This window comes from Pelodiscus sinensis, chromosome 4, assembly GCF_049634645.1.
Source record: "Pelodiscus sinensis isolate JC-2024 chromosome 4, ASM4963464v1, whole genome shotgun sequence".
Taxonomy (NCBI): domain Eukaryota; kingdom Metazoa; phylum Chordata; order Testudines; family Trionychidae; genus Pelodiscus; species Pelodiscus sinensis.
The window spans coordinates 64,236,925-64,262,930 of record NC_134714.1 but is presented as its reverse complement, the minus strand read 5'-3'; the positions used below and the strand labels follow the sequence as shown (position 1 = coordinate 64,262,930).

The window sequence follows — 26,006 nt, the reverse complement described above, 5'->3', positions numbered from 1 at the left end:
TCAAGGCTGCGACATGACAGGATTACTTTTAGTGGCTCAGTCAGTGGCCCAGCAAGGGAGCTAAGGCCAGCTTCCTGCCTCTCTGGGCACCACAGACCATGCTGCCCCCAGAAACAGCCAGGAGTAGGTTCCCAACTAACAAGAATGCAGAGCTAGTGCTCAGGGCAAGGGAAAGTGCATGGAGCCCTCCCCCAGGGTCCAGGCCTGAGGCCAGCTGTTTCTAGGGTACAGTGCAGTGTGTGTTGCTAGGACAGGCAGGTAGCCTGCCTTAGCAACCTAATTGGTCACCTGATCCCCCTGCAGCAATGAGACCCAGTGTCTAACATTCCATGACCCACTACTGGATTGAGAGTCAGTTTGAAAAACACTGGGCTAGAGCACAGTGAGCCAGGTTCCCATCTCTGCAGGCAGCAGCCCACCAGCAGTACAGAAGTAATGATTGCAATATCATCCTTACGTTTATGGTGGCAGCTCTGCATTCAGAACTAGGCCAACCGTCAGTAGCCACACTCCAGATTCCCTGCTTTCAAGGTAACACCATTGCCAGCAACAGCACAGAAGTAAGACTAGCAGACAGGACTGCAACCCTCCCTCCAATAACCTCGCAACTTTTCTCTACGTGCCCACCATTGGAACACCTTGACATCTCAGATTTAAGTAGCTGAAATAATGAAATTTACTATTTTTAAAATCTGATAACTGAAATGGACCATAAATTTGGTACAGTCCTAGTTATGGGCCATTAAGTTCTACCAATTTACCCCTATCTTGAGCCCAATCACTTGTTTGGGTAAAGCACATCTTCCAAATCACTGATTTGAAAACATGAAAGAAAATATGTGGATACAGTTGAATCTCAGTAATAGTAACAATGTAATTAAATTATGCTTATGCTTGGGGGAATACTAAAGAAATTCACCATAGCAGCACTTAACTTCAAGAAAGGGAGCTACACAAAAATGAGGAAGTTAGTTAAACAGAACTTAAAAGGAGCAACAACAAAAGTGAAATTCCTGCAACTTGTTTTTGGGGTGGGGAGAGATCAAAAAAGCCACAATGGTTAAATAGATCAAGAGATGAAGTTAGAGACATTTTAAAAATTGGAACAAGTCCTACTGAGAAAAATGAGAATAACTCCGGCAAGTCAAGTGAAAAAGAATTTGAAAAATTAGCAAGACAAACAATTGTTTGCTTTTGTAAGTATATCAGAAGTGGGAGGCCTGCCAAATAATCAAATGGGGCCACTGGATAATGAAGGTGCTAAAGGAGCACTCAAGGGCTGCGTCTAGACTGGTAAGCTTTTTCCGCAAAAACTAGATAGCTGTCTACACTGGCCGCTTGAATTTCCGCAAAACACTGACGATCTCATGTACGATTGTCAGTGTTCTTGTGGAAATGCTATGCTGCTCCCGTTCGGGCAAAAGCCCTCTTGCGCAAATGCGTTAAAAGCATTTGCGGAAAATCATGCCAGTCTAGACGTAGCCAAGGAGGATAAGGAAGTTGCAGGGAAACTAAGTGAATTCTTTGCTTTGGTCTTCACTGCAGAAGACTATGGGAAATTCCCATACCGGTCACTGTTTTGGTGACAGTTCTCACATTTGTCTCAGATTAAGGTGTCAATGGAGGAGGTTTTGCAACAGACTGATAAATAGTAATACATTGCAAGGACCAGATTGCCCCTAGCTACTATCAAAAGAGGATACTGTCAGCCGACGGTCAGGGCAGTGAGTGGGGTGTGTGTGTGTGTTATACACCTGAGACTTCAACTGCTGAGACCAGGGTCCCTTCGCAGCAGGCAACCTAGAGAAGGTTGACGGGCATCCCAAGAAGTTTACAGGGAGAGCTTATTACATCTCAGATTTTTACTGCTAGGATATATGATCCCTTCACAGTGGGTAGTCTAGGGAAGACTGAGATGCCCCAACAGATCTGTCACCTGGGAGTGATACGATCCATAACGCCCAAGCTCTTCCTATACCTGTCCCTTATGACCGGCTGAAGTTCTTTTTAAAATTGTGCTTGGTTCTGTTACAGCAACTGAAGGAGTCAGGTTAAAGCTTAAACAGATACTATTTTATTGTTACAGGGTAAACTTAGCTGTTAAATGCTACTGCTGTGTTACAGATAACACAGCCACTACAAAGGACAGGACAGAAATTACACTAGTAAGTCACTTACAGGTACCATGAAACCCTTTTGGTTCTCTGAGCGCTTATTAAATGCATGGAAAAGACACCTAGCAGGTATATATTCTCACCCCTGCATTCCAGACTTGAAGTAGGGCAAGGTTGGGCGTCCCACAGACCTTGGGAGACAATCAATACCTGCCAGCAGGTGTAGATGATTGGCGCTCAAATGGGGTGGGCTACTAAATCCCTCTTTATAGCCCTTGGGTCATGCAGGCTTCTTCCTGGCCTCAAGTGGCCAATTAGGAAAAATGGCTTTGAACACCAAGTTTCCCACAAAGGGTGCAAAGCATAATTCACACCTGGGAAAATGCAGACAATGGGCATCTCTGGTATGTGATGGGCGAAGATTCCTCTCCTGGGACAGTGCAGGCATGTCAATTACTGGTACTAGCCATCAGGACAGCAGGAGGCCCCAAGTCGTCAGCTAGCCCAGTTACTGTCTGGTTTCTGTTTGTTAGAGTCAGGGTCAGGCAGCACACCTGCGTTCCCAGGGCATCAAAGGCTGACTGCCTTTCTCTTGCTCTCTCTGGCGGAGGGGGGGGGGGGGGTGGAAACCAAGATGGGGTTCATGTCTGGCTACAGATACTGGACTAGGTTGACCACTGTCTCACCCAAGATAGCCACTCAAGAATGCACCACTTTCCTCAGTTTGTTCCAATGGTTAAACACTCACTATTAAAATTTGGTTTGATTTGATTGGAATGTGTCGTTTCAACTTTCAGCCATTATGTTTTGTTATGCTCTTCTGTACTAGGTTAGAAGAACACTTTATGACATTCTCTCCACATTATTTTTACACCAAACCCTTCAATCTTTGATAAACTAACCAGAATTAAGTGTTCGTCTCAGTATAAAGGATTCTCTAGCCCTCAAAATAACTTGTCTTCCCATTTTTAACACCCCTTTTAAAATGAAGACATCTGAACTGTACAGTATTTGAGTGTCAGTGTCAAAATCTTACTATTTGCAACTTCCATTTATACATCCAAGAATTACATTAAGTTTTGACACAGCACTGCAGTGGAGGGAGGGGTTGAGTGGCTTCTCCACTGACTCCTACCTACCTCCTTTTAGTCCCTGTCTTCCAAGGTTGACTTCTATAACTGTTGCCTGCTTTCCTTGTTTAGGAATTCAGATTTATATTTGGTAGAATTAAATTGCATTGTTTTAATAGGCCCAGGTTCCCAAGTAATCCAGCAATTCACTTGGTATGTCTACCTTGTTCTTGATATTATTTACCACTATCAGCAGCAAATGTACGTATTTTATATTTCCTCCCAAATTAGTGATGTGTAAGTGTAACAGGCCCAGTACAGATCCTGTATAATCCCACTAAAAACAGCCCCATTTGATGATTCTCTGCTGACAACTTTGAGATGTTCATTCTTAATCCTTTTACTGTGTTTGATAATGCAATGCTAGTTTATCAGTGTGTCACCTGGAACTAAGTAGGTCTTCCAAGAATCTCAGTATATTGTATCCATGCTATCATTACTCAAAATTGTCATCTCATATGATGAAACTAGGGTAGACAAGATAAGCTTTTCCATACAAATCATGTTGATCAGCATTAGGTTCCTGTCCTTTCATCCACCGAATCTCAAGTTTTTTTCCATTATTTTCCCAGGACTGAGGTCAGATTAACCTGACTAGTTACTTTGCTCATCTGTTTAAACATTTGCATACTAGCACAAGAGTAGCACCTTCCATGTCTCCTGCAATATCCCTGGTATTCCAAGATTAAATAACCTGTTATGTACTTTGCCAACACAATTCTTGCATCCAAACAGGCCTTCTGACAATGTTTATTCTTACCAGAAGTTGTGTCAACACCTTTAGTTACCAGTGGATTGGAAAGTACTTCCTTAATGATGAATGCAGCATCCCATTACTTTAAAGGTGTTTATGGAACATTGATAGATGACCTGACCCTCAGAAATCACACTTCACTGACCATTTCCGTTCTCAGCTATAACTAAACTTCATCTACATGAATACTACAAACAGCACTTCTGTTGAGGTGTGCCCACAACCATGGGACTTTTGTAGGATTGCAAATGTCAAGTACTCAGCAGTTCAACTTCCTTCCTCACCCTAACTTAAGCCTGTATAGGTAACTTCAATTTTCCTTTTATGCAAGTGTGTTTAAATGATTGCACAATTTTTTTCTCCTTCAAAGATCCTTACTTCTTTCATGACACCATAGGTCAACCTTCACTTCTCAGTTATAGCTCATAAAAAGTCTACATCTCTCCCCACCAGTTACAAGCTGTGTACTCCACCTGGTAATATAAGCTTATTTTTCCTCTCATTCCCCCATGCCCTATTACAGAGCTGAGGCTTAGCAATATATTTCTCCCAGTTTGAACTTCTTTGCAGTTTCAGCAGGATGGCAAATGGCTGACTTTCAAAGTCATGACTAATTATTAATAATTAAATATAATTCAATTACAGACTTACATAGATTTCAAGAGAATTTAAAATTGCTTTCTGAAGTACATAGAATCAGATAGGTTCTACAGCTCAATAGCCTTAAAAATCAGACAGCCATCAAACAGGCACAATTTTTACAGGGAAGAATTTTATTTATGGGTAGATAAATACAGTATCTGAATGCACTAGACAATAAGGCACAACTGTTTACTACTACTACAGACACAAGAAAAAGAGAAACACCTACTTTTAAATAAGCAAATCAAAGCCTAGAAAATCTTGTGTAGCTTTCTATGTTAACATTGTCACATTTCTTCCCTTTTTACAATTCCTATTGTACATAGTATGGTCATAAAACCAGAAAGCTTCCTTCTTGTACAGAGCAGAAATCTTTTCAGTTTCTCCAGACTTACTAAATTGCAGTCTGAAAAATTTCAGAGTGCAACATTTTTCTGCAACTCAATTAAAAACAATGTACAAAGAATCCACTGAAGGTTTCTTTACATTGAATAAATGAACTAAAATCAATTTCAGGGTTGAATCTTAGCTCAATGCTTCAAGAAGCTTATATTCGCACATGATGTGGAGGTGGGTAGAAGCACTTAAACACTGATTCTTCAATAGAGAAGGACCTCAAAGCCAACTCAGACTACCTGTACTGGCTGTCAAATCATTTACTTATCCAATCCACATAGTGCATAGGACGCTATGTATCCAATGAATTTGGAGGTTTATAGCAGAACACATTCATTGCTTTTGATTTCTTGATTTAATATAGCCTTGCCATTAAGTTTAATTAAAAAAAATATATTTTCAGTTTCAAACATTTGTGCAAAGTATCTGATCAGAACATTATATTCTAAAATTTCACCTTTTAATTAGAACTAGTATATAGTAGGCAGTTTGCTAGAACACTTGTATCTAAACTTTCATGAAAGTGTTCCACATGCAGCTGAATACCCACAGTGCAGACCCACCAGCCAGGATGGGGTTCTAATAGGATGGGGGGATAATAGATGTTAGAAAAAAATCATTTTCAAATTATCCAATTAGTATGAAAGTAGCACAAGGTGACAGTTATCACAAATGAATAGCAACAATGACATGAAGTCAGATTCTGTGCATGGCTATTTTCTTAGATTATAAACACTGGTAAATAAATGTGCACTAATAAAAGCTATAGGTTGTGATGGTGGAGGTAAGAGTGCCCTGTGGGAAGGAACTATCATAATGAAAAAGCAATGTAGGGAGGGGTGCTCTCTGGATCCACTGGCAGCCAGAACCTGCAAGCTTCTCTTAAGACATCCACTTCTGCAACTGGTACTGGGGTCATTTGAGGGTTCTGAATCGCTGTGTGGAGTCCAGTTTGTTCCACAGAAGTTGCAATCTGTAATTGTGACAGATTTCTCTCATCCCTGTGGATTAACTCCATGGAATCCATTCACAGTATTTGAAACTGCTCAGAACTACCACTGACTTGCAATCCCCAGTCCTGCAGAAGAAGCCTCAGGCCTTAATTGAAGATAGTTTAAAAGGCCACATCTGCCAAGAGGGAAGAAAGGCCTGGGACAAAACTGGGGAGCAAATCCAAAAATTCAATTGTACTAGTACAGGAGGAGACAAGTACTTGGGCACCTACCACTTACTGAAGGAATGATTTAGCAGATTTGTTTCACACTATACACTCCTACTTCCAGTTTAAAAAAAAAGTCAGATGGCTTTTCTGTGGGATATTAACCCTTTGAGTTTCCCAGATGTAGAGCTCAAGAAGAATAGGTCTGCAGCAACAATACACAGAAAGGAAAGAATCATAGTCATACAGGAATGCAGAGGCAGAATCTGAAATAGGGATTTTTAATGCTCTATTCTGAGCTGCACTGCAGCCACTTCCCTTCATTCCTGCTATACAGGGAATGTTCATCTTGGTGGAACAAGCTGATGAGGCTGCAGACATGTTTTTCATGCACCATTAGCAACACGAAAGGAAAAGATGGTGGGAAGAAAGTAGAGTTCTAGTCCTTTAAAATTCGGAGTGATAAGGAACATGTCTCCCATCTATCAGTGAAGAAACCGAATGCTCATTTTCTGCTCTACATCCACCTTCTCCAAAACCTGCAATAAAACCCAGACACAGCTGCTTAGGTCACATGTGCATAGCTCTGTTTCAATTAAAATGTCAAATGATATTACAAAGCAAGCAAGAATATGGGGCACCACCAGTTTGGCAGGCCATTCTTTCATCTTGAAGCTGTTAATACTGCGCCCCAGAAGCAAAGTTTTCCTTTTAAACATGAAGAATGCTGCCATGTGAACCAAGTGTAATTAATATGGTAATGTCAGTCTCCACACAGCCCAAAACAGCTAAGAGAAGTGTGGACTGTCATTTGTTAGGAGGTTGCTCACCCTTAACTCACATAACATGTATTAACACTAAGGGTGTGTCTAGACTGCTGCAGTGTTATTTTGAAATTAAATCGAAAGAACGTGGCAGTTTTTTCCAGCCACAGTAAACCTCATTTTATAAGGAAGAATGCCTTTTTTCAAAAGTGCTCTTTCAAAAATAGGTGTTCTTGAATGCAAACAGGGCTTTTTTGAAAGAGCATCCTGACTACCTGGGTGCTCTTTCGAAAAAGAGGCGCTCTTTTTCAAAAGAAGTGGTTGCAGTCTAGACGCTCTTTCGAAAGAGGTTTGTAGTCTAGACGTAGCCTTAGAGCAGAACCTGAGTTACAAACACCAGAATTACAAATTGACTGTCATCCACAGTGTATTAAGTCAATGTTCAGCTGTAAGTTTTTGAAATAAGAGCCATAATGTATTCACCATTACCAACAACTGCCATTACTAAGGTGCAAGTAACTGAGGTTCTACAGTATTTCACTACTGGACACGGTTTAAGGGCTTGTCTACATCAGGAATTTGACTGTCAGATACAGAAAAATAATGATTCTGCTAGTATAATTCTCCTGTGTGACTATTTAAGACTATGGAGTAAATATTCTGCTATAACAATGCCAATTTCCCCATGAAAGCAAGCTTCAAGGAAGGAAATATTTTCTGATCTGTGACTGGAAACATTCTGGGAACTAGTGGATGTTGGATTTTTCTCCTAGTTTGACTCTTGGCAAAGGCCATTTCACTCCCCCACAAAGAGGTTTCCCTTGTGGCACGCATCTTGCCTGCAAATCTACTTGAGTGAAAGTGCAAAACAGTTCTAGCTACATAACCTAAGAAAAAGTTAGCCTATGTGGCTCTTGTGATGAGTGGTTATGCACTGGCAGCACAGCCCCAAAATTAAACCCTGTCCTTCAAGAGGCTATGATCTTATTCCCTCTGTTAGGGCACAGAGGAAATCAAGACATACTAAGGACTGCTACTCTAAATGTAAAAGTGAAGGCTAGTATTTTTTGGGCTCATTTCCAGCTGTTCATTGACTGCTCAGTGATTAACTTTCAATCACTTCCTCTTATTCAGAAGGTTAATTCCCAACCTTGACAAACTCTGTGAAGGAGATGGCACTGTCTCCATCCTGATCAGCCTCCTGGATTGTCCTGTCAGCAATACTCCCAAGCTGCTCATCTGAAATGTTTACACCAACCATCATTCGTAATACCTGCAAGATACAGAAAGCCCAGAAAGACTGAACGTTACTATAGAAATAACCTTCAAGACAAGAATGGTACAGGAACAGGATCGTTCTGAAAACCTCGTACAGAGTTTATCCACAGTACTTGGAACAAGGATACCATTCAAGTAGCTACCCTATGTAGATAGGGCACAAGATGACCTCTCTCACCATCTAGAAAAAATGGTTACTTACCTTCGTAACTGTTTGAGATGTGTTGCTCATGTCCATTCTGTGTAGCTGTGTGCACTGCATGCGTCAAGTTTTTTCCCTTAGCAATACCTGTTGGGCAAGCAGGGAAGCCCCCTGGAGTGGCATCAGTATATCAGCAAATATATACCCCTGCTAGCCCTCCACTTCCTCGATTCCTTCTTACCGGACTACTCCAAAGAAGGGGAGGCAGGCAGAATTTGGAATGGACATGAGCAACACATCTTGAAGAACAGTTATGAAGATAAGTAACTTTTTTCTTCAAGTGTTTGCTCATGTCCATTCCATGTAGGTGACTCCAAAGCAGAAACCCAAGGAGGCAGGGTTGGAGTTCTAACCATCAACTGATCATAGGACAGCCCTCCCCAGGGCTGCATCCTCCCTCGCCTGATGGCCCAACACATTGATTAGCAAAAACATGGACCGAAGACCAAGTGGTAAACCTGCAGATGTCCAGGATAGGGACCTGGGCCACAAATGCTGTAGCGGAGGCCTGGGCCCTAGTGGAGTGGGCCATGAGGGGAGGGGCTGACACCCCAGCCAACCCATAGCACTCCTTGATACTGGATGTAATCCACGAAGAGATCCTCTAGAGAGACTGGCTGCCCTTTCAGCCTCACTGCAATTGCTACAAAGAGCTGTGGGGACTTACAAAAAGGCTCTGTTCTTTCCAAATAAAAAGCTGAAGCCCTCCTAACATCTAAAGTGCGTAATGCCTGTTCCTTATCCGAAGCTTGGGGTAAAAAACTGGGAAAAAATATCTTGAGACACATGAAAGTCAGACACCACTTTCAGAATGAAGGCAGGTTTGGAGGGGGGGGGGGGGCGTAATATGACCTTATCTTTAAAGAAAACCATACAGGGTGTCCAAGGTGAGGGCTCTCAGTTCGGACATGTGCCTGGCTGACGTGATAGTCACCATGACAGACACCTTCCAAGAAAGGTGCAGCAGCGAGCATGTCACCAGCGGCTCGAAGCAAGGCCCCATGAGTTTGGCCAGGACCAGTCTGAGATCCCACTAAGGAACAGGCTGACAGACATGCAGATAAAGTCCGTCCAGCCCTTTCAGAAACCAGTGTACCATGGGATCCACAAAGAGGGTCTTGCCCCAGGAGCCCAAGTGGAAAGCACAGATAGCTTCCAGGTATACCCTGAGAAGGAGGTATATAATCTAAGATCCAGGAAGTAGACCAGGACCAGCAAGATCTGGGCATCCATGGGTGATACCACCTGATGGGCAGCCCACAGAGAAGCACTTTCACTTGGCCAGGTAAGTGATCCTAGTGGAAGATTTCCTACTCCCAAACAAGACCTCTTGCACATGCTCCGAGCACTGCAACTCTGCCGCTGTTAGCCATGGAACTTCCATACCATTAGGTGCAGAGATCACAGGTTTGGATGGCAAACCCTGACGAAGTCCTGCATGATGAGGTTTTGGTCCAACGAGAGGGTGATCGGTCTCTTGTAGGACAGGCTCAGGAGACATGAACCAGTGTTGCCTAGGCCATGCCAGCGTGATGAGGATCAGGGATGACCTCAACTCCTGAATCCGCACAAGCACCATGTGAACCAGCAGGAAAGGTGGGAATGCATAAAGTAAACCCTCAGGCCAGGGAGTAATGACTGTCTCCCAGGGAGCCCCAGCCCAGCCCCATGAGGGAGCAGAACGTTTGGCACTTTCCATACTGCCCAGTGGCAAACAATTCCAGAAGGGGAACCTCCACCTGTGGAAAATTTGGAGAGCCACGTCCCCTCAGAGACCACTCATGGCTGGAAAAGGACCCGCTCAGCCAATCTGCCAGAGTGTTCTGGGACTCCAGGAGATAAAGAGAAAACCAGGTGAATATCCGCCCCAATGCATAGCTTCCAGAGCTGAAGGGCTTCCTGACATAGGGAAGGAGAGTGGGCCCCATCCTGCCTGTTGATATTGTCAGAAGAATAAGGACAGTTTTCTGAGCCAATGGAGAAAGGCCACACAGGAGACAGGAACTGCCCATAGCTCCCTGACATTGATATGCAGGGAGAGGTTGTCCCTTGACCACATACCTTGGGTTTGCATGTTTTCAAGGTGAGCCCCCCAACCTGTGTCAGATGCATCTGTCACTAACCAGAGGGTTGGTAGTGGTCTGGAGAATGGCATTCCGGCACAGACCACTTCCTCCTGGGTCCACCAGTCCAGAGAGCACAGGACATCAGGTGGGACTATCACCACTGTCAAGAATGCAGGGATGGGTTGTGAACCCATGCAAACCACATCTGTTGTGGGTGGGTGGGTGGGTGTGAAGCCTGGCCTGTTGAATGACATAGGTGCATGCGCCTCCTGGGGTTGATGGCTACATGCAAGACCTGGCAGCGGTCATCAAGAATGCCTGCATGCTCTGGCCAGCCACTTTGATCACCAGGAAACAGGATCTGAGAAGGGAAGCTAGTCCTAGTGGGTACCCACAAACTATAACCCAGGTGGCAACCATCATCAATTTGGCCACATTAAGGAGCAGCCCCAGCTCTTGAAAAAGACCCTGCACTAGAGTGAAGTGGGCTAACAATCTGAAAAAGCCTTGAAGGAGCCAGTTGTCCAGGTAAGGGAACATCTGGACACCCTGCTTTTTCAGTGTGGTGGCCACAATAGCCATGTACTTTGTGAATACTTGAGGGGTTGTAGAAAGGCCAAAAGGAAGGGCAATAAACCAATTGTGGTCCTGGCCCACCGTAAAGCAGAGGAACTGCTTGTGGTGTGGAGCAATAGAAATGTGGAAGTAGGTATCTTTTAGATTGAGGGACTCCAGGACTTTGGAAGCAGATGATAGACTCCCAAGTCACCATCTTGAATTTGGCTTTGGTGATGAAGGCATTGAGTTCCCTGAAGTCCAGAATGTGCAGAAAAACTCCCTTGGTATACTGGGAATAGAAATCCCTGCCCAGGAACCCTTTAGCCACCCCTAGGGTTAAGAGCTCCTGGACCTCCTCCTGGAGGAGATGCTCATGAAAGGAGTCCCTAAAGAGGAACGGGCAGAGATTTGGAGGGGAGGAGGATGGGGGGGGGGGGGTGTCAAAGGAAGAGGATAGTGGCTCAAGAAACCACCCCACCTTGTCTTCTTCCACCCAGGCTCCAAACTCAGGCCAAGAGTCCCTAGGGAACAGCTCGGCAAACTTGCCCATATTTACCCAAGTCTTATGTGTAGTGACTCAGCAGAACCTACTGGTTCGCCATGCGAAGTTGAAGACCCCCAGACTCATAGGCCTTTCTGCCCCAGAGGTCCATTTTCTTGGCATCCCTGTTCTTAGGAAGGGTGCCTGGCTGGCCCTGCCTCTCATTCTGGTTCACTGTCTGAACAGCCAAGGACCCCAGAGGTGGATGGGAAAAGACGTGTTTGTTCCCCTCTTACAGCATGAAGTAGCTCCGCTCGACTATCTGTTGGAGGGATAGAGGCCGGGGTCTACCAGAGCGTCACTGGTTTTGGTCAGCCTTAATAGGCAAGGCCATTCTGGTAGAAGTGTAAGCCTGCAGGAGGTTGACCGTAGGGTCCGAATCATCTGACACCCTCTCCACCTGGACTTCCAAACTCTGAGCCAGGTAGCAAGGTAGTTCCTGATGGGACCTGGAATCCATGGATGGCACGGAAAGGGAGAGAGCCACCAAGCACCTCATCCAGTGAGGAGGACAAGGACCCTTGTATGTCCACCCCCTCCAGATTGTGAGTTTGCAAGGGGGCCTGTGAGGCCACAGAAGCAGGTTGGGTGGTGAAGGGCCCCCTCCCGGGTGATGTTCTGGAGAAGCCTGGCCTGGGGGAAGGGACTGGCTTCACATAAGGGAGTGAGTCAGTGGGGTTACTGGGGGGGGGGGGGGGGGGAGATGCCCTCGGCCCAAGACGACCGATTCTAGCCTTCACACTGGCTTTGGTGGTAGGCCCAGGGGGTTCAAAAAGGTTACTGAGCTAGGGCCTGCACTTGAAGTGGCCAGGGCTGCTGGCACCTGGGCTGGCTGAGGCCATTGCTGCTGCATTGAGGTGCTGTGGTGCTACAAATGATGGCTGGAGTAGGACCAATGCTTGGATTGAGACCTGGACCCCAGGGATGACCAGACCAATTCCGCCTGAGTCTGAGTACTCTAAGGTCGACCACGGCGGTGCAGTGGAAATAGTGGCCAGCGACCTCCCAGTCAGTGTACTGGGTCATCAACTCAGGTTTCCCTGGTGCCAAGAAGGAGATGGAGGCATGGCCAGTGGCAGGGATGGCAGTCATGGGACCCCATGTTGTGGTCGGTGCCGCCTCAGGCCCGCGTCGGTACTGACACCAGTGCTGGTGCCAGTGCACAGGATGGGGCAGAGGCTATGGCCAGTGCCAAGGCTGGAGGCAGAGCCACACCTAGGACTGGGGTCATGGCTACCAGCACCAGGGCAGGGTGGTGGAGCCCTCTTGCTTTCAGGGCCAAGATGCTAGGTGCTGAAGCTATGGGGTGCTGCTACCTGGATCCTTTGACCAGGTACGGTGCCAAGGTCAGGGATGAGGTCTGCTCAATCAAGTCTCTTGCTGCCTCAAAGGTATCCAGAGTGGAGGGCTCTGGGAAGATTTATGCCAGGCTGGCATCTCTGCGTGGACTAGAGTGGTGCCCTTCTGAGGAGACCGAAGGGGGATATGATAGAGGTATATAAAATCATGAGTGGTGAGGAGAGGGCCAATAAAGAAAAGTTATTTATTAGTTCCCTAAATAGAAGAACTAGGGGACACCAAATGAAATTAATGGGGAGCAGGTTTAAAACTAATAAAAGAAAGTTCTTCACACAGCGTGTCATCAACCTGTGGAACTCCTTGCCAGAGGAGGCTGTGAAGGCTAGGACTATAATAGAGTTTAAAGAGAAGCTAGATAATTTCATGGCAGTTAGGTCCATAAAAGGCTATTAGCCAGGGGATAAAATGGTGTCCTTGGCCTCTGTCTGTCAGAGGCTGGAGAGAGATGGCAGGAGACAAATTGCTTGATCATTGTCTTCGGTCCACCCTCTCTGGGGCACCTGGTGCTGGCCACTGTCAGCAGACAGGATACTGGGCTGGAAGGACCTTTGGTCTGACCCAGTACGGCTGTTCTTAGGATCTCCATGGTTTGGCTGCCATGCCGTAGTGTGCCCTCAAGTGGGGCATGCGGAACGGAGGCACAAGCCTTGAGGGAGACCTGTCTCTGCTAGGTCTCTTCTTCTGGGGCCCCGGGGACTGCGTACCACCATGGTACCAGTCGCGAGGGGCTGGGTGCCTATCGCACCAAAGCCGGTGCACTCTGGGTTGCCAGTGTCAGATTAGACATCAGTGCCGGGCCTAAGGCCACCTCCATCAGAATAATCTTCAAGTGAGACTCCCTTTCACGCTTGGTACATGACTTAAAGGCCTTGCAGATCTTACAGGCCTTGGACAAGTGGGCCTCTCCGAGGCACTTAAAGCAGGGTGAATGAGGGCCCCACAGGGCATAGGCTTCTGGAACTTCTTGCAGGGCTTGAAGCCTTGGGGCCCAGGCATACCCCACCAGATGCACCAGACACGCAAAGCAAGCCCCTGCACCTGGGTGCTTAAGTGTTGCATTTAGTGTTAACAGCTACTAAAAACCTAAATGAGAACAACTAAACTAAACTTTAACTACTAAAACAATGAGAAGAACTGCTAAAAGGCACTTGCAGAGCAAGGAGGCAAAGGCACATTCCAACTACCCTCAGGAGTGGTAAGAAGGAACCGAGGGGGTGGAGAGCCAGCAGGGGTATATATTAGCTGATATACTGGTGCCATTCCAGGGGGCTCCCCGCTGGCCCAATGGGTATTGCTAAGGGAAAAAACTTCTGACCATGTGTGCACACAGCACTTGCACACCTACATGGAATGGACAGGAGCAATCACTTGAAGAAATGCTTTCTATTGGCAAGACTTCCAGTTCCTCTTGTACACCAAACCTATTGACGAAAACTGCCTCCACACAAATAAAGGTTATCCAAGGATTTGTTTGTGCCCACTGAACAAAAATGCAAGCTTCTTTCTAGTTCCTAAAAAGGGGAATTCAAAAGAGCTCCTACATAGTGAGTGCATGGGATTCTCAAATTGTTTTTAATCTGGTAGTTGTCAATTCTTAATTTGACATTTCCCTGTTTAGGCCTGTATTGATGCTTTGAAGCCTTGCAAGTTGCAAATATGCAATCAAAACTGGACTAGTCAACTCTTCTCCTTCCTGCTAGTTTGTAAGGGCTTTTCTGTGCTGCAAACAGAAGCGAGCAGTTTTGATCAAATAAGCTCCTTGCCCAATAGTGTAAACTACAAATTACTACTTTGCAGGATTAGTAGAACCCAGTTTCTTCCTACTCAAATCTAGCCAGATACGCACATCCATGCCATTACACGAAATATTTCTTGTTGCTTCTCTATCTAGGAGGAAGGCAATGAAAGCCTTATCCCAATAGGAAAAAATGGTTAGATAAACTAATCCACCTTTAGAACCAGACCCATATCTAGTTTTGTTGTCCCCAGTATAAAAAAAATGAAGTATGGTGTTTTTTTGTAGTGGTAGATTACATTTGTCGATTTCTTTGTTCCAATGAAAGAATAGTCAACCATAAATCAAAGATGTGGAAAAGTCAACCTAATACTCTGTTGACGTTTCTGATCGAGTACGAAGTATACACTCTTAATGGAAGTTGAAAGAAAAAAAGCCCTCATCTTTTTTTGATGCTATAAGCAGGCACAGTCCAGTCAGCAATACATTTTTGAATGGCCTGTAAAACTGGTCTAACCAGTTGCTTGCAGATGCATCAACAATTAAGTCAAAGGCTGCCATTGGCCATCTCCCATATTCTGAATCTGTTTTAGGTCAATTGAAGGTTTTTAACAATTAAAGTCACAAGCTAGGTCACATGAAGACCAACGGACTCATTTTAAAACCCACCCTAGATCAGTGCTTTTTACCTGAAGTAGCTCATCTCGGGATATCTTGTCATCTTTATCCAGGTCATATAGTCGAAAAGCAACTAGAGGGAAAGTGAGAATAAGTCAGATGAATTCAAGTACTATTTCTTCATCTCTCACCCACATACAGAAACTAATTTTAGGCAGTCAAATACAGTGGTCTCAAAGCTGGCAGCAATGTAGTGTTGGGTCATTTTGTATTGACTACTGATGTAAATATTAGACTAAACCATTTATATTGTTCTGTTAAAATGTTTTGATTGCTCGTAATTAACCTCGTAATTAAATACTAAAATATCATTTAGGCTTTTTCTATATTTTCAAATATATTGATGTCAATTACAGCACAGAATACAAAGTGTGTCATGTTCGCTTGTTTTTACAGTGAAAATTTTTATAGTAAAAAAACTTTCAAGTTCTCCCAATACAAGTACTGTAGTAAAATATCATGACGATTGTACTTAATGTAGAATTATGTACAAAAATGCACTCAAAAGTAAAAATGAAAAACTTTAGCGCCTACAAGTTCACTCAGTCCTGCTTCTTGTTCAACCAGTTGCTCCAAAATAAGTTTTAGATTTGCAGGAGATGTTGCCCGCTTCTTATTTAAGAGGTCACCTTTAAGAGGTCACCTGAAAGAGTAAGTAGGCATTTGTATGACTGTTGTAGCTGGCATCAATATATTTACATGCCTAGGGCTTGACAAATAAGAATACAATCTACTCGCCTGTGGCGAGTAGATTGTAACCAGAAGAGCCAGGTTCTGGCAATCTGCGTATGCCCTTACATGCTAGATACTCTAATGATTCATATGTCCCTCTTCAAGCTTTAACCACCATTCCAGAGGACCTATATCCATGCTGATGACTGGTTTTGCTCAAAAATCGAAAGCAGTGTGGTCCAACACATGTTCATTTTCATCATGAGTCAGATGCCGCCAGCAGAAGGTGCATTTTTTTTTGGTGACTCAGATTCGCTGCTTCTCACATCGAAGTGTTGCCCTTTTAAGGCTTCTGAAAGCATGCGCCAGACCTCATCCCCCTCAGATTTTAGGAGACCCTTCAAAATGTTAAGCCTTGAGTTGAGTGTAGCTATTTTAGAAATTTCAGTGGTACCTTCTTTGCATTTTGTAAAATCTGCAGCGAAGAGGTTCTTAAAAGGAAGAATACATGCTGGGTCATCATCCATGAAATATATGACAGACTGTGGGTAAAACAGCAGGAGACAGAAAACTCTCCCAAAAGGAATTCAGTTAGTTTAAAACAAATTAAATGTATCAGCTTAGAAGCATGTCTCTTGGAATGGTGGCCAAAGCATGAAGGGGCATACAAGAAAATCAACATCTGTAAATTGCACTTTCATAAAGATTGCACTACAGGTAGGGAGATTGACAAGATATTATTTTCTCACTTTTACAGTGAAAATATTGCAATAAAATTATAAAAAAGTGAGCAACATACTTTTATTCTGTTTTGTAATTGAAATCCATGTTCGAAAATGTATAAAGCCCCTATCCAAAAATATTCAATAAATTTCAATTGGTACTCTGATTAAAGCTGCTATTAATTGCAACTAATTTTCTCATCACAATTGAGTTAATCATGTAGATTAACTGCAATTAATCAACATCTAACAATTATATAATTCAGAGTTCCTGCATAGCACAAGTCTATTCCTGTAATTTACTAGTATCTTGATATTCATCATTCTCGTCAGAGGATTGCACATTGTCCAGAGACACCCACTCCGAAATTGCCTTTCAAGATCAAACCAGTAGTCCATCTAGTTGAGTACCCAGTGTGACAGTGCTCAGTCCTGGATTTACAGAAAGACAAAAAGCTCTGTAATGGACAATTCTATAAACAGGCTGCTTCCAGAGGAAATTTCTTCCTAACCCTAAAACATGAGTGTTTAGCAATCCCTTCTACATTTAATTAATTTAATCTTCTGTGAACTGTCACTTCTGACTAGCCTACACTTTGCCTGAAGTATATGGCCAAATCAGGGCCTAGAATGCTCATCAGAAGACTGCTGTAGATTTAGTACACAAGAATAATCCACTTCCCACTCTGACCTCATGCTTCAAGCAGAGTAAGGATCAATCATAAGGGGGACAATGGGATAGAGGTGTGAAGTGAGCAGCTATACTATATCACATGAAGGACTTCAGAAATGACAAGTGGTTTGAGGATGGGAATGGGAAGGCCCATTCATGGCTGGAACACTATTTCCAGAGAGCATCTCAGGTCTGCTCTGACACTACAGGACGCTTTAGAGACACATTTAGGAAAGTTTAAATTAGCCCAGCATAACCAAGTCTCCAGAAACAAAAGACAGAACTATGTAGCACTTTAAAGGCTAACAAGATGGTTTATTAGGTGATGAGCTTTCATGGGCCAGACCCACTTCCTCAGATCAAATTGTGGAAGAAAATTGGCACAATCATATATACCAAAGTGATACAATCAAAAAAATGAATGCATGTGAAACTGACAAATCAAATTTTAGAACAGAGTGGGGGTGAGGAGGGAATGTTAGTGTCTGTGAGGTAATGACATTAGGGGGTGATAATTGGGGAAGCTATCTTTGTAATGGGTGAGATAGAGTCTTTGGTTAGACCCATACATAAAGTGTCAAATTTAAGCATGAATGACAATTCTGAAGCTTCTCATTGAAGTCTGGAGTTAGTCTCTTTGAAGCAATATGCATATTTTAAGGTCATTGAGGGAATGGTCAGTCTGGCTGAAATGGCAAGCAACAGCTTTCTCTGAGAGTCTTGTGTCTGTTTTGTGTGCATTGATTCTTTGGTGAAGTGTTGGGGACGTTTGTCCAATGTACATAGCAGACGGACACTTTAGGCACATCATGCCATAAATTATATTTCTGGATGAACAGGAATATGTGTTCTTGATCTTGTAATAGGCATGGTTAGGTCCAATAATGGTGTTAGAGTAAATGTGGACAAAGCTGGCACCAGCATTTGTTGCAAGGGAAAGTTCCAGGGTTGGTATTAGTGTGGTATGTCCTGTAGTTGTAGGTAAGAATCATCCTGAGGTTAGGTGGTTGTCTATAGGAGACTATGGGTCTGTCTTCCAGAGCGCCTTTGAGGGTAGTATCCTGTTCCAGTATAGGTTGTAGTTTACTGATAATGAGTTGAGCAGGTTTAAGTTGGGGGCTATAAGTGATGACAAGTGATGTTCTATTGTTGGTTTTCCTGGGTCTGTCTTGAAGTAGATGGTTCCTGGGTATTTGTCTGGCTCTTTCAATTTGCTTTTTTATTTCTCCGGGTGGGTAGTTGAGGCTTATAAATGCTGGGTAGAGATCCTGAAGTTTCTGGTCTGTCAGGGATTAGAGCAGGTGCGATTGTATCTAAGGGCTAGGCTATAGATGATGGATTGTATGGTGTGCCCTGGATGGGAGCTGGAGGCATGTAGGTAACTTCATCCAGAAATATAATTTATGGCATGATGTGCCTAAAGTGTCCGTCTGCTATGTACATTGGACAAACGTCCCCAACACTTCACCAAAGAATCAATGCACACAAAACAGACATAAAACTCTTTCAGCCAGACTGACCATTCCCTCAATGACCTTAAAACATGCATATTGCTTCAAAGAGACTAACTCCAGACTTCAAAGAGAAGCTTCAGAATTGTCATTCATGCTTAAATTTGACACTCTTTATGGGTCTAAACAAAGACACTAATGATCTCACCCATTACAAAGATTGCTTCCCCAATTATCACCCCTATGTCATTACCTCACAGACACTAACCTGCCCTCTTCACCCCCACTCTGTTCTAAAATTTGATTTGTCAATTTCACATGCATTCATTTTTTTGATTGTATCACTTTGGTATATATGGTTGTGCAAATTTTTTTCCCCCCACATATTGATTTAAGGAAGCAGGTCTGGCCCACGAAAGCTCATCACCTAATAAACCATCTTGTTAGTCTTTAAAGTGCTACATAGTTCTGTCTTTTGTTTCAGCGTGACCAGACTAACACAGCTGCATCTCTATCACAAGTCCCCAGAGTGAGCTGAAATTCCCATGGCTCCTTTCACTGAGCTTCAACATATCCCACTAACTTCTGAAATGCCTACTGCAGCATCTGCTCCAACCTACTACTTACGGGTCTTGGTTTGTGTTTAAAATTAAGTACAGGCAGTACCTGGGTTACATCAGTCCGACTTAAGTCGGACCCCTAGTTACGAACAGGGGGGGTGCAGCTAATGTGGGGTGCCTCCCCCACTGTCACTGTCGCTGCCTCTGGCAGCACGGGGGGGGGCCCCCCCCCTCCAGCAGACCAGGGAGACACGGAGCGGCTTTTCTCGCTGCGGAGGACACAGGCGGCAGAACTGCAGCGCGTCTTGGCAGTCCCGCCGCCCATGTCCTCCGCGGCAAGAAAAGCCGCTTCGTGTCTCCCTGGGCTGCCGGGTTGGTCCCCACAGCGCAGAGGTGCAGCACTGTGGGGACCTACCCGGCAGCACCCCAGCTGCTCTGTCCCAGGCGTCCAGATTCAGCCGCTGTTAAAACTGATCAGCGGCTGATTCCAGGAAGCCCCGGGCAGAGCAGCTCTGCCTCGGGCTTCCTGTAGTCAGCCGCTGGTCAGTTTCAGCAGCAGCTAACTTGGGAACACCTGGGGCAGAGCAGCTCGGGTGCTGCCGGGTTGGCCCTGCCGCGCCAGGGGTCGGCGCTACCAGACCAACCCAGCAGCACTCCAGCTGCTCTGCCCCAGGCATGTCCAATTCAGCTGCTGCTGGTCAATTTCAACAGCAGCTGAATTTGGATGCCAGTTCCGACTTACATACAAATTCAACTTAAGAACAAACCTACGGTCCCTATCTTGTACGTAACCCGGGGACTGCCTGTATGTCAACTCAAAGGCTACGTCTACACTGGCACCCTTTTCCGGAAATGCTTAAAATGGAACAGTTTTCCGTTATAAGTACTTCCGGAAAAAGCGCATCTACATTGGCCATGGATACTTTTCCGGAAAAGTATCCATGGCCAATGTAGACGCGCTTTTCCGCAAGAAGCCCCGATCGTCATTTTCGTGATTGGGGCTTTTTTGCGGAAAAGACTACTGTGCTGTCTACACTGGCCCTTTTCCAGAACAGTTTTTCCGGAAAAGGACTTTTGCCCAAACAGGAGCAGCATAGTTTTTCCGGAAAAACACTGACAATTTTACAGTAGATAGTCAGTGCTTTTCCGGAAATTCAAGGGGCCAGTGTAGACAGCTGGCAAGTTATTTCGGAAAAGCGGCTGCTTTTCCAGAATAAGTGGCCAGTGTAGACACAGCCAAACAGTATCTGTGAATAGGGACACTTAGAACAATCTGTGTGTGGAAGACTAAAGAGGAGATCAAGAAATGGAACAGCAGAGTGTGAAGTTCCTTACAGTGCAGCTTGTTACTCCGGCTGTTGAGTGGTTCTGGTCCATTCTGGTCTTTGCTCTTTTCATTATCTTCAATGGGTCGGAAGTGGGCCAAAGTCCTCATGAATCCACGGAAATTCACCTGGTCCTCTCTGCATAATATTACAAGGTTAGTTGTCTAAAATTTAGCATAATACATGTTGTCTATCGCAGTTGTAAACACAAGTTTATGACCAAACAAGTCTCAATGACATTTCTGTAGAGGAAGGTTGAGTTCTTTAGTGTTTTATTTACATCCATCCAGCAACCCTTAACCCCGCTGGTCTCCTTCAATAGTGAGACCACAAGGAATTTCCTTGTAGTTTTCCCATGAATGGCAAATGTTTTTAAGGTTGGCAGCAGAATTAGTAGACATGTAATGTAGAGAGGACATGTGGTCTGGAATAGTGAAAAGAATTAAGATTTAAGGTGATGGAGAAGCCAGTTACTCATACCCATTTTATAAAATTAGGTATGCTCCCCCCAAAAGTGATGTAGGGAGTTTAAGGTTTCTAAAACATTTTGAAAATTCTTTGATGAAGCACAAAATGGTAACCAAGTTCAGAAATTAACACTAAGACCTGTGGAACCAGAGTCTGAAAAATCAGACACTGGTTCTTTGAAAATAACTAGCTTTGGGTGTCAAATTTGACACCTTAAAAAGGCTAAATTCATGAAGTAAGAGCTCACCTTCTCAAAATCTTGTCCCCTTTAAGGTCCCTTAAGATGGCAAGCTCAGAAGTTCAGGAACCCAAAAATATTTGACGTCTTGGCCACAGCCTTTTACAGCATAGGAAACCACACTACCTATGAACCACCTCTTCTCAGGTCTTTTTTTATCCAGCAAAAGGGGAAGAAAGTCATAAGTCTGGCTTGCTTTTCCATTACTGGATCAATGTTGATGGACTGGAGAACAGTGGAGACCAGATAATTTGGACCAAAACAGGCATCCCAGGTGCATAAGTCAGTTTGGTTGGAGAAAGATAGAACACAGAAGGATGCAAAGGTGCCTTGAACAAAGTGAAGAGGGTAAAGCGACAGATGAAATGCAGTTTATGCCAGACGTTACTGAACTGGATGCTGAGAATCCAATGAAGCAACCACAACCTGTGCAGAATGTAGTAAGAGTGACAGGCAAGAAAGATTTTTCAGATTTTTGGACTGATCAGCTGGGTGTGGGTGGGGAAGGAGCACATCCATGAGCCAAAAGAAAATTATAAAAGTCAAGGTAAAAAAAGTCAGAGGGTGTGGACATGCATCTTGGCATTGGCAATAGGAACAGATAATTTTAGAGTTGTGAAACAGTTTGAGGGGAAGAAAAAGAATAGTCTTGTTTTAGTGATATTTAGAGTTTTAGCTGGTGGTAGGGAATCCAAGATGTCTGATGGAAGCTTCGGGAATAAGTACTGAGGTGGCAGCAGAAAACATCTAGCATGTTGACATTATCTACTGAAAGAAGGCCAAGGACAACCACCTACAGATAGGGAAAGAGGAGAAGCTCCCAAAAAAGATTCTGAAGAATGCAGAGTAAGGCAGTTTATACTTGAATGTCACCTTTCATTGAAATTTATGATCCTAGGAGGAGGTAAAGTGGTTTAAACAAAGGGCAAAGGTGGAGAACCAGACAATTAGGAAGTAGAGCTGATTGATCAGAATCGTAGAAGATTAGGTTTGGAAGAGACCGCAGGAGATCATTTAGTTCAAGCCCTCTGCTCAAAGCAGGGCCAACACCAACTAAATCAGGGTTTTGTCAAGCCTTGCTTTAAAAACCTTCAAGGATGGAGATTTCACTACTTCCCTAGGCAACCCATTCCAGTGCTTCACCACCCTCCAAGTGAATTATTTCCTAATATCCAAACTCCCCCACTGCAACTGGAGACCATGGCTTCTTGTTCTGTTGTCTGCCGCCACTGACAAGCTGGCTCCCATCCTCTTTGGAATCCCTCTTCAGATAATTAGAGGCTGCTAACAAATCCCCTCCCCTCATTCTTCTCATCTGAAGACTGAATAGCCCAGTTCCTTCAGCCTCTGCTGATAAGAGATTGTACTATTAGAAGAGAGTTTGTAGCTGATAAGTCTGGCTTCTGAACTCAGGATTGTCATCATTTTGGTCCCAGGAAATGACAGTAAGAGGTAATAGCTTTCATTCTGTTGGTGACACGCTTTCAAACTTACATTTGGTAGACTTAAAAAATTCTGTGTATCAATCATAACATGAAAAATTCTTTCAGTATCTAACATTTCAAGGCTCCTGGACTTGCCTGCTGTCATGTTACTGAATGTTTCTGTTGAATGGCAACCAGAACTGAGTACTGATTAAAGATAACACTCTGGCAAGACAGGCAAGGGAAACAGTAGAAAAGAGGTTAAGTTCAAAGGTCTCAAAGCAAATACTTGACTAGACTGAAGTCAGAATCCAAGTATCCAATTCGTATTTCCATGCTTTAGTCAAACATATCCTGATTAGGACTTTACAATGTTGGTCACAAAAAAGTTGCAGATCATTTGGAAATGCTCTCAACAGAACTTACCCCTCTGGGAAAAAGGCATTGATAATCCGATCTCCCAGAGGGTTGATGGCAAGCTCTGGAATTCGCTGAAAGTCTTCACGGCTAAGGGAAACAAGAATATCAGAGTGTTAATAAATTTAGCTGTGGTGAAAGTTGCATCAAGACTGAATAAAGTCTAATGAGATGCTCTACGATACAACATACCCATTTGAGTTTTACTTCTTCAGCAAAGTACTTTGCTTGCTTTCCAACCATAATCATGCAATAGCTGTTAAAAGTTTATTATGGCACAAGATAAGGAGAGTCCTGCAGAGCCTGTATTACATTTCATGCATATAATTGTACTCATTTATCAAGTTAATGCTATTTCTCAGTTTCAGCAAATACCTCTGTGTAAGCAAATCTGCCAGACTTTAGTTATTCCTCTAGAATGATTTGGGCAAGGTGGGAACTACTGTATAAGAAAGCTACACAACGAAGGGAAAGTAACAACTAAAGTAAATTGTGTTTAGCAACAATCACTTGAGCTGAAAAACTTTAGATTAGTCCACTTGGAGCAATGCATCTCAGCCCTGAGATCCCCAAAAGCTATCAATTTTCATGTTTTAAATTTTAATTTCTCTATATGGACTCTGTTGTATGGGCAAGATCTTTCCATAATATAGAAGTTAAGTCAAGCTTGTTTCTGTATCAATCAGGATATTTTCCTACTTAAGAGTAGCCATTTTCTATAGGGGGCCATAAAACAAAAACCATGTGCAGCTTAAAAACTAAACTGGTAGACAAAGTTACATTATTATAAAAGAGTGTTTGTACTTATAGCTTAATCAAATTAAGAACGCAAAACAATAAGACACCTTTTTAGTTATATTGCTGCCTAACCAAAAGTGCCCCTAGTGGAACTGTCAGTAATTGATACAAGATTCCATATTCATGCCTGTAGCTAGAAAGATGAGTGTTGAAGCCAATATGGACTAAAATGCCATAATTTCAACCTCTCTTGTTGGTTGCACAATTTGTTAATTTGTGCCAGATAAGCATGTTAAGCAGTTATTCGCTAATTGTGTATCGACTAATTGATACCATTATCGACTACATGATTAGTCCATAACAGCTGCACTGCAGAGTTGCAGTGAAGGGGTAGCTCCTGGAGCCAGCTCGAGCGAGGACTGAGATGTAGTGAGAGCCAATTGGCACTCTCACTACATTTAAAATGCAGAGCCACAGTGTGAGTGGCTCTAAGAGCTGGCATGAGCTGGGACTGAGCAGTCCCGGCTCACACTGGCTCTGAATCACTGTGGCTCTGCACAGTAAGTGTAATAAGAGCCCAGTGGTTCTAACTACATTTAAAATGCAGAGCCAGAGTGATCCAGAGCCAGCATACACCAGGACTGCTCAGTCCTGGCTGAGGCCGGGACCAGCAGCCGCTATCCATAGGGGGCCTTAGCACCTCGCTGGGACCCTCCACAGACAGTGGCTGCTGCCAGAGTAGCCTCAGTCTGCAGTGGGCAGAGGCTGCTTTGTAGCAGCCTCCCACTATCCCCCACCTCTGCTACCTCTGATAGAGGCAGGCTGCACTGCTGAGATGGTTCGGGGGGGGGGGGGGGGGGGGGAGACCAACTTTTAAGATGGCTCCCCCCAGCACCAGCTCCTGTTTCTTCCCCCACCCCCCTTGCTGCATCTCATACAGAGGCAGCAAGGGGAAGGGAGTAGTTAAGTACTCCACTTGACTACTCAGTTACATCCCTAGTGCCAGATTTCTTGAAATACTCACACCCACAATTCCACTTGAAGTCAACTGGAGCTCTGAGCACTCATCCTCTGAAATTTCCATAAAAGGGTTCAAGTTAGATTCCCAAGAACTTCTGCTTTTGAACACCGTCTTAAGCAAATGAAGTGGCATAAAGGTGACAATCAGTTCACGCTTCTCTAAGTGACAAAGCTAGTAACGTAGGATCTTGAACATGATATTGATATACCACTTTACAGAACTTCAAATTAGACAGAAAAACATTGAGAGTAAACTCCATACCCTTACTAATGAGGAACTGCTCCCCACAGTGTTCCCTATTGCTCTTCCACTCTAGTTTTAAAATTTCTCCTGCTGCTGATACTCAGAAGGCCCAGTTGTAGTGTAACTATTGCTAGGATCACAATCTATTATACATTTGAAAGAGTATATCCATTCAAGAACTGCTCCTAAGCTAAGAGCTAGGCCACCAAGTTTAGTATACAGCTTCCTCTTATAACAAAGTAAGATCAGGGTTGGGATGTGCCTAGAATGGGATTGCTTTTCATAAAAGCCACACAGAAAAGAGAATCACCAGACAGGTTAAAGACTGGCTGAGAGCATGCTCCCTCCCCCCTGGGGTCTGGGACTGCCACAGCCCTGAGCCTCTCAACCCCAAGGGCACCCTTTAGGCTGAAGCTCCTCCCAATTCATAAGGGAACATTACTGTCTGTTCTCCTTTGTCAGACAGTGAAGTGCAGTTTGCTGCATTCCTTATTCTGGGAGGCAGGTACAGGGGGCAAATGAACCTGAACCTGTCCCAGATGGGGACATGCACTCCTCCCCTGGCTGTGCCCACTGGAACTACAGTGGCTTCTCACCTGGCCCCCAAGCTGCTGCAGTAAATCCTCTCTCCGCAGGACAGCCTGCATACTGAACTCCTCAGCCCTAGCTCCAACCCAG

The 26,006-nt window shown here is 44.1% G+C and overlaps 2 protein-coding genes across 3 annotated transcripts in view; one reads left to right on the top strand and one right to left on the bottom strand.

The window, feature by feature from the left end:
• The window catches only part of EXD1 (exonuclease 3'-5' domain containing 1), an 83,215-nt gene that overhangs the window by 999 nt on the left and 56,210 nt on the right, over positions 1-26,006 (top strand). The window lies entirely within an intron of this gene.
• The window catches only part of CHP1 (calcineurin like EF-hand protein 1), a 42,722-nt gene continuing 21,466 nt past the window's right edge, over positions 4,751-26,006 (bottom strand). The window contains exons 3-7 of one of the 2 annotated variants that reach the window (XM_006128691.4): positions 23,336-23,416; positions 20,790-20,917; positions 15,388-15,449; positions 8,110-8,232; positions 4,751-6,734 (exon numbers count right to left, since the gene is read on the bottom strand). In XM_006128691.4, the coding sequence (XP_006128753.1) occupies positions 6,681-6,734; positions 8,110-8,232; positions 15,388-15,449; positions 20,790-20,917; positions 23,336-23,416 (448 nt within the window). In that variant the 3' untranslated portion in view covers positions 4,751-6,680. The remainder of the gene's footprint in view (positions 6,735-8,109; positions 8,233-15,387; positions 15,450-20,789; positions 20,918-23,335; positions 23,417-26,006) is intronic. The other variant, XM_025187519.2, reaches the window with a different exon arrangement.